This window comes from Galeopterus variegatus, unplaced genomic scaffold (genome assembly GCF_000696425.1).
Source record: "Galeopterus variegatus unplaced genomic scaffold, G_variegatus-3.0.2 Scaffold6058, whole genome shotgun sequence".
Classification (NCBI taxonomy): Eukaryota; Metazoa; Chordata; class Mammalia; order Dermoptera; family Cynocephalidae; genus Galeopterus; species Galeopterus variegatus.
Window position 1 is genome coordinate 38,974 of NW_007732169.1, and position 12,930 is coordinate 51,903.

General features: G+C 38.4%; 1 protein-coding gene across 1 annotated transcript in view; it reads right to left on the minus strand.

The window, feature by feature from the left end:
• The window catches only part of LOC103605755 (FYVE, RhoGEF and PH domain-containing protein 6-like), a gene marked incomplete at its 3' end in the record, with an annotated part of 38,107 nt that overhangs the window by 23,878 nt on the left and 1,299 nt on the right, over positions 1-12,930 (minus strand). Inside the window, exon 2 of the mRNA XM_008590379.1 lies at positions 6,173-8,597. Coding sequence (XP_008588601.1) covers positions 6,173-8,597 — 2,425 coding nt within the window. The remainder of the gene's footprint in view (positions 1-6,172; positions 8,598-12,930) is intronic.

Genomic DNA, 12,930 nt, shown 5'->3' on the forward strand with positions numbered 1-12,930 from the left:
CCAATCACTACCTCCAAAAATAATAACACAACCTTTTCCCCCGAAAGTGTACAAGTTTCAACTATCTCAAAACAATATATTTTTATCAAGCAGGATGGAAGATATATGTAATATATATATATTATATACACAAGGGTACTTCAAAGAGTTCATGGAAAGATCGGTATTATCCTTAATTCTATTTTCCGTGAGTTTTTGAAGTACCCTCATATATATTTCATATATATACACATTTGTTCTTCCATATCTGACTAAAAATATGCCTCTAGAAGTATAAATTGGCAGTCTACCACACAAAAGCATATATATTTGATAAAATATAATTTATCTGCTTTGGCAGGAAATGAGACCGAAGCAAGACAGCTGGACAAAATACTGCAATTTAACTCATTCCTAATACTTATTTAAAAGGAAAAGAGAAAAGCTTTACTACCAAAAAATAAAACCTCATGCTTCTAGCTGCAGTTTCAAATGTAGGGTAAGCATGTAAACAAGCAGATTTGCCAAAACTGTGTGGCTGTGATTCCAACACAAGAAACATGAAGTCAAAGAGGCATACCAATTTTTGATATTTCCTGAGCGGATGCTGAAAATAACTTCCAGGAAAGGGTTGCTGTTGAGATATATGAGTCTTATCCCCCACCCTCTAACTGTGCATAATCTTATCTGTGCTATGACAACATGTAAATGCTCATTAGGGCTGTGTGTACTCTAGTTGTTATATTAAAATCCACCACCACCACCAGATGGTAAACGCAACCAGACAGAGATGTCTTCTAGACTAGGTCTGATGATTCATAATGCAAATGCCTCAACAGGATCTGACAGAACTTGTAATGCGACTTGTAATGACATTTGGCAGCTCTGTAAGCCCTGTTTCATGTTTAAAGTGGGGAGAAACAAACAAACCAAAAACTCCAACAGGATCTGACAGAACTTGTAATGCGACTTGTAATGACATTTGGCAGCTCTGTAAGCCCAGTTTCATGTTTAAAGTGGGGAGAAACAAACAAACCAAAAACTTAGTACTGTCCCCCAGAGATGAGGGTATACTGATTAATTAAAAAGAAATGATTTTGAAGTTTATTTTAATTTATTTTTAATTCTGGTGCTTGAAGAAAACCAAAAGATAAAACCAAACTTGTCAAGTGACAAGAACTTCTGGGCAAAGTTTCAATGGACAGCAATCCATACTTCTGATTCCACTTCCTCTCTTCTCAGTTTGCAATCTGGCTTTTCCCCCCAAAACATCACCAAAACTGCTCTTACCAAGGTTAGAAAACAAGCCCCTAAATGCCAAATCCAATCATGTCCTTTTAGAAAACCTTGGCTCAAGTGTTACCACATCCGTGAAGTTGTCCTTAATACTCTACTCAGGGTACAACTCAGGCAAAGTTTGGATTAATAAAACCACGTTGTACTATAACTGTCACCTCACTGGGCAGAAATTCCTTGGGAGTAGGCACCCCTTTTCACCTTTGAATGTGCACTGCTTGACACATGGTCAATATCTGCGGAATAAATAAATTGAGGGTTTGCTTGGTTACTTAGGAAAACCCAATTATCATACTTTTTCTTTGAAGTGCTTTAACAAGAACAAACTAAAACAACACAGGAAAAACCTGGAATGTTCCCAGGGAAAGTTTTCTTCTTTACAGAACTAAGAAATCTGCCTCAATTTCAAGAGGAAAATTCCAACATTTGGACACTGTTATTGTGCTGATTTGTCTATAACCCTTTAATATCAAAAGCCTTAATTTTAGGAACTTCTCCATGAAAATCAAATGACTTAAGTAAAAGTAACAGTCCACGAGTACATGCATACCAGTGACACAGGCCCGCTGCCTGCTAGTTTTAGGTTTATAGTCTGAAACACTTTAGGGAAGAAACACACTGGAATACTCCAGACTGACTCATGATCTTACTACCAACGAAACTGCTGTTGAGAACCTGGAGCAGTGACTAAATGGTGACTTATTTCGGAACACCAAAAGCTACTGTGGTTAAGGGAAGTCTCCTTCCACCTCCTTAACCTTCAGATTTGCCACTCCTTACCCCTCCTCACCCCAGTTTCTTCTACACACTCTTGCCTGGGGTCAGAAACTCAACTAATAGAATCTTGCAGTTAGCAAAGGAGACTGGGGAGGAAACAAGGGAAGGGATAGGAATAATAAGGAGAAAAGGAGGTAAAGAAATTCAGGGTCTACCAATTCCCAACCACCCCACCCTTCCCTTCTCTTTATCACTCCCAATGCTTTACAGTCTTTCTCCAAGCACGCCCTGCCCCCAATTTCCTCATTTTTCCTTAGTTACCTCACCCTTTCCAGGAACCCTGCTGCTTTAGGCCCTGTGCATTTGCTGCTCTGAGATCCCTAGTGTTCAACCCCAGGAAGCCAAGGCCCCAGCCTCCATCACAGGGTCAGGAGAATTTGCCTGGGGGCAGGGAGGGAGGCCAGGACAGTAGGGTTAATATAATCTGAGAGCTAAACTGAGATCTTTACCACCATTCCAAAAATGTTTCTTTGGGAAATATACTTTGAGTTCCAAATCATCATGAACCGTATTTAGAATTAGGAACTGTCTACAATTATTTCATGATAAATTATAAACATGTCATTATAAATTTGTAAATGTTAAGCTGTTGGATTTATGAAATATCTATATTCTAAAGAAGATGACCATGTGGGCTACCCCTAAGCTTGCCAGATGTGTTTACTAATCCAGAATTTGGCTGGTTATACAAGTAGAGATTCTGTTAAACTAATGATTTTTTGTGAACTAGTGTCCTGATCTGGACTCACTTTCATGAGGATTGAGAAATCGTTAAAGACATTCTTCTAATGACTACAGCAGAAAAATCTTATATAGGGTTCATTGACGTTCTTATCATTTTAGAGCCCAAGGCAGGGTGTTGGATTTTGAATTATTCCAAGGAGCAGGTCTATATTTTAAACAGCCAGACTACCAAACAGGATTTCCATGTGGATCACCTGAAATGAAGGCCCCACTGCTCATTTACTTTATTTCAGGGTGTCCAGGTGTCCTCCTCATAAAGGCTTGGATTTTGTTTTCTCCATCTATTCAATGTTGATCACAGAAGGAACAACCTCCCAGGCAACAGTGTGGGTCTGACCCTACGACTGAAGGCTTTTAATGGAGCTGGCACATTTTAAGAGTCTCAAGCCTGTTTAGAGATCTCTGCTCCAGGGTTAAATGAAAATCTGTATGGAAAGCGAAATTCAAAAGCAGAGCTCACCCACCATTCACCAGGCTGCCCTACTTGACATGCAGCCTGTCCAAAACCACCCTTGGTTTCCTGCAGCCTCTAGAAAGAACCCTCCTCATGAATGCTGTCCAGCTGTACTGGCTAGCTGTGTACATTAACCTCTTCTGGTTCCCCTCACCCGAGTAGCAAGGCCCTAAGTGTATAAGAAGCATACCAGATATAGAAAAAGTTCCAAAGTGAAGAGCCTCGGTCAGAAATAGTGGCAAACCCTTGGGATTTAAACCTATCGACCAACAGAAAACTTACCCCCATCAACAAACCTCCAATTCCAAGAAAAATTTTTACCTTAGCCAAGGATAGCAGTATGTCGTGAAGAAGCCAACCAAATTCATTACACACACACACACACACACACACACACACACACACACGTGCAAAAGCATGTTAAAAAGAGGACAGCACAATAAAATTGTTTCAGGGAGAGCGCACATGAAAACAGATAATTTTTAAAAAATAGTTGGAGGGCTGGCCCGGTGGCACACTCGGTAGAGTACGGCGCTCCCACTGAGGGTTCAGATCCCATATAGAGACCGGTCCGCTCACTGGTTGAGAGTGGTGCGGGTGCGACACCGAGGGTTGCGATCCCGTTGCCGGTCGCGGTATGGGCGCGACACTGAGGGTTGCTGATCCCGTTACCGGTCACGAAAAAAGACAAAAAGGTTGAGAGTGGTGCGGGTGCGACACCGAGGGTTGCGATCCCGTTGCCGGTCGCGGTATGGGCGTGACACTGAGGGTTGCTGATCCCGTTACCGGTCACGAAAAAAGACAAAAAGGAAAAAAATAAATAAATAAAAAATAGTTGGATATTTAACTCCAATTCTCTGTTGAAATATTTATGCCAAGGAAGTGGCTTTGCCTAGGTACTAACATTCAGGGAGTAGACAGATGTAAACAGAATGGAGTCATGTTAAGGGACGCCCCAACCCCTACTGACCTTAACATATGCATTCTGCTTCTGTACAAATCGCTTGCTAAAATAAATGGGGGAATAAACAGAGTAGCATGGCCAACGCCATTTTAGGTGGCTCTGCCATTTTAGCCTGGAAAGTCCCTATGGGGAATCCAGGGTGGGGAGGGGCTACAGGGCTACCCACAAAATTAGCTTATGTATCGCTGGCTTGCTTGCATTGGCTAGATTGTGTCAGGTGTGAGAAATTCCCGCCTAGCTAAAAATAAAAGCTACGACAGGTTTCAACTCGGGGCTGCGCTTCTCGATTGGCCTGCGTAGCCCTGACTGCCAGAAATAAACTTTTTTCCCTTTCCTATGACCCGGTTCTCGTGGGCAAATTTCTTTTACCCATTGGACGTTGGCCATAACAGTCAGCTATGGGAAAAACTAGGCCAGGAAGGTAAGTAGCCTTTTATAGGTAAAGGGAAGAAGAGCAAAGAGGATTATGAGTAAAGAAAAATGCTGAGAGCATGTGAAAGTTAAAAGAACATAAAACAATTTATTTTACTTGGTGCACTGACTTACCTGATGATTTTATTTATTCCATTCGTCCACTAATGTTTTTTTCTTTCTAGCCTCCACTATGTGCCGGATATGTTAGTATTTCTACAAAAGTCACATTTTAAGACCTGAGTAATCAAAGGCCTGAAGTTAGTGGCCGGAGAATAATCTGAAGACTTCAAAAAGGGTCTATGCGGTTTTTTTTTTTTTTTTTTTGGTGGCTGGCAGGTACAAGGATCGAACCCTGGACCTTAGTATTATCAGCACCATGCGCTAGCCAACTGAGCGAACCAGCCAGCCCCTGTATGCAGTTTCTTGTTAAACACATAACACTTGAATTACAATGCAAAGGCTGCCTCTGTGACTATGAAGACAGAAGGCAGCAGCTGCAGTGGTTGTTTCCTTTGCCTCTTTTTCATGTATTCTCTCCTATACCCAACCAACATCTACTGATCACATGCTAGGCCCCTTGCTTGGCGTCATACTGGCTAAAAAGATATGACTAGAACACTTAAGGAGCTTAAAATCAAATACAGAACATAAGACACTCCATTAAGACAGACAGATAAAGGTAAGGATATCATCACAACGTAAGTGAGATCACATGCTAGGCCCCTTGCTTGGCGTCATACTGGCTAAAAAGATATGACTAGAACACTTCAGGAGCTTAAAATCAAATACAGAACATAAGACACTCCATTAAGACAGACAGATAAAGGTAAGGATATCATCACAACGTAAGTGAAGGGGTCAGAACAAAAAGTAAATACTTCCCACTAGGTAAGTATAGAAGGTTCATGAAGCCAATGATTGAGGAGCTGGACTGTCAAGAATGGGCAAAAGTTCAGTAGGAGGAACAGAAGTTCATATACAAATGTGAGAAAGGAGGAATAGGTGTTTCCTGCATTTTTCCTACATCCATCTGAGGTCAGCAATTAGCCTTCAACAAGTTAAAATAACTAATCCTCAAAGAATGGTAACCTCTGCAAATTTAGAGGTTTCAGCTGACAAGGGGACCACCACAGGTAAATGCATGGATTTCAACACCTTCAGATTTCTTACAGCTAGCAAATAAACCTCATTGAATTGGCCAATTTCCTGCCCCAGTTTCCCTGCTGTGATTTCTGAGCTGGTTCTTGGAGGCCCAGGAACCGCTCTGGAACCTCTGTTCCAGGCCTTCCTTGTAGTACCTACACTGCTACTGGTTTGAATTCTTTGAATTAGCTACTAAAATAAGTCGATTACTCCAAGCTTGCACTGCAAATACCCACTCTGACTGATAAAAGGAGGCTGCACCTGGAAATAATTTAATGTTTTCTAAACCACTCCCTCACCAAGTGATTTTTCTCCCCCTGTATACCTATCTCACAGGGTTGTCAAAGGTTAACTGCAATATGCATGAAATGGTGCAGTGTCTGTGGGCACCGAAGTGTTACCTGGAATGCTGATGTCTGGGTCCAAGTTGCAGCTGGCCATCTGGAGCTTCATATGGCTCTTCTACCTCATACACATTTGCATCAGTGTCCTCCATGCTGCTGGAATTGTGCCATTCTAACTCTGGAGTTTTCCTTCCAGCCATAATAAACGGCAAGTTCTCATACTCCGGTATTTCCTCATAATGGCGTATATTTTCATATTCTGGTGCACAGCCACTTGTAGCAGACTTGCAAGGCGCCTGAGGTGATGACTCCCTGGAGAGCATTTGGTCATCTAAAGACTCAGCTCTTAGTCCATTAGCTGCACTGGTCAGCCCTCGAAACTTCTTCCTCTTCTTTTGAGATTCCAGGCTGCAGTTATCTGCAGAATATGCCTTGATGGGTTTACTTCTCTTCTCTTCCTTTGCCAACAAGCCATGCCAATCATTTTCAATGCCTTTCCGCTCCCCACCAGAGAAGCTGCCTGTGGTTGTGTCTCCGGGATGGCTACTCTTGGACCAAAATTTCTGAAAGTCACTCTTCATGAAACAGATGGACAGTTTCACATGGAGCAACTTCTTTAAAGAATTTTTCTTTGAAGTATCTTTGCAAGATTTAGTGCACCTTTCCATATCCATAGCAGATAATGATTTTGCTCTAGGCTTGGTTAGGGAAGTTGAAGGTTCACTATTTGAGGATATGGTGATAGACTTCAAGGATTCTGGGTTCCCTGAAAAGGGTAAAATAGGATGAGGTAATTTCCACACTGGCTTTTCTGAAGACCGTTTAGGCATATCAAAGGATGATGACATACCATGGTTTTGAGCACACAAATGCTGAGGGTGATTTCTTTCTAGGCCCTTCTCTGAATTTTTTTCTTCAGTTGAGGGAGAAATTTTCTCCACAAGCTCCTCGGAGGCAGCCTTTTTAAGTACTCCTGCAGCAGGCAAGCTGTGTCTCTGAGGTTTTTTGGGGACAATTCTTGAGGAACTTTCCTCTTTTATTATGGATTCCTTTTGCATTTGAGTGGCAGACACTCCCAGCTTACAGGCAGTAGGAAAATGTTCATTGCAAGTTAATTTGAGCTGCTTAGGCAGGCTCATAGATAAAGTACTGCATCTTATAAAACTGGTTTCTGTGTCCATAGCAAGCGACATATCAGAACCATCTACTGTTGTGCTGTCAGAACTCAAATTAGAGTTTGTATCTAAACAAGGTACCATTTTTTCAGAGGAAGATGTTTCATGACACACAGCTTTCTGTGAATTGACCAGGTCCTGCCTGTCACTGCTGGGGTCCATATTCAAATCACTTTTATTTCCTGGCTTCACTTTGCCCACCTGTTCCTGGTTACACAAAACACTGTGATGAAGAACACTGATTTTACTGTTTTTCAAACTGTCTTTGTTAAGACAAGAGGAGCTACTTTCTGAATTGTCTGGTTCTTCAGTACTTTCACTAGGAGTATCTACATATTTTTGGCGTAACAGACGAGCAGTGTGTGTCTTTCTGGGCTTGGGAGTTGGGAATCTGGGGGTATATGGTACTAAGTGAATTTCTAAGGGACCGAGGTCTTTGACTTCTGATTTCTTGCCAACTCCATCTGAAGATATAAAAGTACTCCTTTTACCATTTTCCAGGTCTTGTAGTTCAGATGAATGAAAGTAACTAATGCTTTTTTCACTGCCATCTTGACAGGTTTCAAAATTCTGAAATTCATTAGGAAGCTGTACATGGCAATTGAGATGATCAGGAAACTTTTCAAAGCTGGATAGGGAAGGTGACAAATCTGAAAATTCAATTCTGACTTGTCTGTTAGGATTACAGCCACAATTCATTTCTGGGTTGTCTGTGGATCTGTGCTTCTGTAGGGAACAAAAAGTTGATGTTCGTTGAGTTAAAACATTTTTGAGTTTTTCTTCTAGGACGCTTGCCTTTAAAACTGCACCAGTCTGGTTCCTGACCTTTTCACCATGAGAAACACATTTACTCCTAGTTTTTATAGTCAAAGAGGACTCATCAAGTTTACTATTTTCTAAATTTTCATTCGTTTCTAGGGGCTCTAAAACAAGCTGCTTTACACACAAATTGTCTCTCTTCCCAAGCTTATGAATACACTCGGAACTGTCAGGACACATTGGTAAAATATAATTGTTGCTCTGTTCCCCTACATTCTTGCAAGTAAAGTTGTCAGTGCTTTCAGGTAATTCCTGTTTATGCTCTTCCAGGGTTGAGGTGATTTTCCTCGATGGTAACTGCTCAATGTCTTGAACAGGTGCATTCTTCAGAACTTTTGGTTTCGGGGCTATTGCTGGTTTGGTTTTCTTTGTTGACTGTGGAACACTAGAAATCACAACGTCGGGTTTAGGTGCAACAGGAGGCGGAGATGGCTTATTATTTGCCACCACAAACTTTGGCTTGGGGGCCAATGGTGGCTTCTTAATTTCTAGAAAGAAAAAAATAATTTGATGACAAAATAACCAAAGCACAAGATGATATATGATTAATTTTTTGGGTGGCTTGCCAGTAGTATATATGAGTAAATTTGACTACATTTTTACTTTTAACAATACGAACTTGCGTTTTACTACGTAGATTATATTACATTATATAGAGTTGATATTACTCTCAAAATTCTTTAAATTGTCCTTAAATTCCTGTATACTAGCTTTAGGTATACAGTACATTTCTTAATAAGTCCAATATAGTTTTTCTTCCAACTTTGGAACAGATTACCATATCTTTAGTTGACACTAAATGAAATAGCTGACTTCTGTGTGGGATCCATATAGTAGTTCTTCAGTAAATTTGCTAAGTGCTGAGAGCTGGATTTGCCTAAGTTAAAAGTAGGATGCAACTCTTTAAAATTCTCATATGAATGAGCAGTTATATTTTTCCACCTCAGTGATATGTAGTAGAACTGCATAAATTTGCCTTTTATCAATAATCTGTCTACCTCAATAGACAGAACTTCAAAAACAATCTTAAAAAAGAATATAGAAATTAAAAATTTTCTAAATTTAAGAACTGAAAATTAATTCTTCATTATTATTTAAGGCTCATAATAAAGTTGGTATTTCTCTACAGAGGTTCTCAATTGGTAATTTTCGTTATAATCCTTCATGGAGCTTTATTTTTTAAAAAGTTATGTGTCTAGGCTCTACCTGAGATCTAATCAGAATCAATGGGGATAGAGCCTGGACATCTGTATTTCTTAAGATCCACAGGTGATTATGTTTATCCATTAATAATCACTGTTCTAGGGCATTTCAAAGATGACCATGATTTCTGGTGTAGCAAATCTTCTAAAACATTATATATAAAGTATGTAATTAACATCTATTTTACAATGCTAGATTTGTACAGACTAGCTCCTAGCCTATGGAAACCTAATAAAAGCTTTACACAAGAGACCTGTAAAATGAAAAGATACATAGAGCCTGCACATCCGTATGTCTTTTAAGTTCTTCTATCTCCACTGTCACTTATCAACCAGTTATATCTGTCCAAGGAGACTTGAGGTCAAACATGTTTTATCTTACATTTGTTATACTTATGTCTGTTCCTTCAGAAGGATCTAATGCTTAATAAAAATTTACTTTACTGGAAAAAAAAACTTTTCAAAATATCTGTTGAAAAAAACTGCTGGACATTGTTTAATAACTTGAGTACACATAGACTTTGATATTTTGGTGATTTTTTTTTTCAGCAAAGGATATATTAGTCACAACACTCGGGAAGATAGTACAAGGAACTGAATTTTAAAAAAAGGGAGTAGGACACTCTACTTCCTTTTATCAACTAAAGAAGAATTTCCCAAATTCCTAAAACTATGTGTACAACCAAGATTATATAACAGATGCCTTTTGGACATTGTTTAATAACTTGAGTACACATAGACTTTGATATTTTGGTGATTTTTTTTTTCAACAAAGGATATATTAGTCACAACACTCGGGAAGATAGTACAAGGAACTGAATTTTAAAAAAAGGGAGTAGGACGCTCTACTTCCTTTTATCAACTAAAGAAGAATTTCCCAAATTCCTAAAACTATGTGTACAACCAAGATTATATAACAGATGCCTTTTCAGTCAATTCCTAGGTATGCTATAAAAAAGATAATGAATTATCTTCAAAGTAACTTAATACAAACTCCCAAAGCTATACAATTTCAGTTAGCTGTTCAATAGCATGTTATTAAATTTGTTTGAGCTTTTTTAGGCAGAAATTGTAAAATCCTTCAATGCCTAGTTGTAATGGTCAATTAAATTAAACTACCGTCTCAAGAGAAAATATGAATGCCCTAGGCCTCTTCCCAACCTCCCATCTTACTCAATAAAAACTGACAGACTGTCATGTTGATTTCATGTCTGTAACTATCTCAAAACATCCCACCTCTGGGATTTTTGAAAGAATTTTTTAAAAAATCAGCTTTGCAAGATGAAAAGAGTCCTGGAGATTGGCTACACAATATGGATGTACTTAACACTTCTGAACTGCACACTTAAAAATGTAAGATGGTGAATTTATGAGTATTTTACCACAATTCAAAAAAACCCATCTCATCAAAGTAATCTTTTACTTTCTGAATCTTAGATCCTTGTCAGAAGCTTCAGGTTTATTTAACCAATCCATTTTTGCTTTTCAGTTAAGTTGTTTTTTTAATCTCTGGTACTAATTTTACTCTTTTCTTTAAATGTGTTTTGTACATGAGTCTGCTTCCAAGAGACATAAATTCCTGTTCTCTCTTCGTGTCACAGAAATTAAATTAACTACATATGAGCTGGGGTTGATTCCCAATAAATACAGCACAGCATTATGTACCTAAAACATTCAATGCATACTCACTGAATTAAATAAAGAACTGTGAACTTCAGCTTTCAACTTGCCACTGTTAAAGCCCATATGAATCTGAGATTATAACTTCTGAGATATCTGCTCCAGGAGAACCCTGATCTGCTGTAGCCTCTTTGTACTGTGTTATTTTTCTTCAGTGCACTGTTGTCTGTCTTCACCACTGGAAGGCAAGCTCCAGGTGGGCAGGCACTTTATCTCATTCATTGCTATATCCCAGCACAAAAAAAACAGGGCCTGGGAATCATCAGAGCTGTCCCAACACATATTCTTTAATATGTCTCAGTTACAGGAAATTTCTTTTTAAAAAGAAAAAAATCAATATCCATTTTAATGTAGAATAATATTTTGACAAGTTAGTAGGAATCAACTTCAATAGCATTATTGAATAATTCCTTAATCATTAATAGGAACAAGTGTTCAACTAAAGTCATTGGTATAGCAATATCTGAAAGCCTTCATTATTATTTATTATTACTTTTTAATGGCGCTATTTTGAAGGAAGTACAACTCGAAAAATAATAAGTCATTATATTATGGCCTGCTCCAATGTTAAACTCTTGAAATAAATGCATGATGTTTGGAAATGAGTCCAGCACCTTTGGATCTTAATACTGTATCAACAGTCAGACCCAAAGCTTCTCAGAGCAAAATCTTTTATTTACACAGCTGTTTGGCTCCAGGGAAATATAAGGTAAGAAAGTAAAGCACTGGTACCATTTTACCAAATATTACAAACATACTCGTCATCCTGTTACACACAGATGGCTGTGGTTCGCATGTGCACTTGCTTGGCTATTGGACCACTCAAACAGCAAAGCACAGATGTTAATAAGATAGTGACCTGTACATGTTCAAAAAGATACAAAACATACACCTTTAATTATGCCTTCTTCATATACTGCTTAGAACAATTCCAGAATCTTTACTAAGGGCCCATTCTTTCACAGAGGCAGAAAAAACAGACCAAGTGCTTCTTTAGGATACATATAACTTACATGTTCTACAACATTACTCTTATTTTATTAAATTAAACCAACCCTATGCTAAGATTTCAACATGATAGAAAAAGTAATAAATAAATAAACCCCAACCCTCCCAAATACCACAGATTAAATTTGATAACAAACATCTCCTCGCCCAATTGCAAATAACTTCCCTAAAAGTTTTAATCAATTTGACTATTGTTCCACAAAAGCCCCACGATAAGCTTATAACGATGTATACATAATTTTATAAGAATGGGTGGAAATAAAACCCCAGTTCTCTCCCATATTCCCCATCTAGACACAAGGAAGAATTATAATAAATCTTAACAGATGAGTGAGCAAAAATGCAGTTAATACTTCTCAGAGAGCTATGCTAAAAACTAACTCAGCTAGACACAGGAAATGTTCCTCTTTTAAACACCACAAAAATGTCTGTGGATTTCTTTAATTGTAAAGTTGATAAATATAAAAATAGCTTGCATTATTCTAGGGTAATTCAAACAAAAGAATTATAAACTTCCAGAATGGGCCCTGGAAATCAGGTTTACATATGTAAGTGTCAAATGCTTCATTATCTGTTCATTATATAAGCTGTTAGGACTGAAACGGAAAACTGAAACATACAAGGTATGAATATTTTAAATACATTTGACACCCCAAAGAAGGGAAGGACTACAATTGGCTGGAAAGATTTTTGAATTTCTAACCACTTTTAACTTAATTATATTGGTTCAATAGTAAAGAAAACTTAAACAAAGGTGAGGCACAGAAACTTAGAATGAATTATATAATTCATTAGATAAATGGAAAGCCTCCCTTTGGTAAGGAAAAGAGAGTTTATAAATAACTACAACAGTGTATGACGACATCTCATACACAAACATGTAACATCAAAAAGGAAAGAGTCACATCTCCTACAGGAGTACTTCACACCT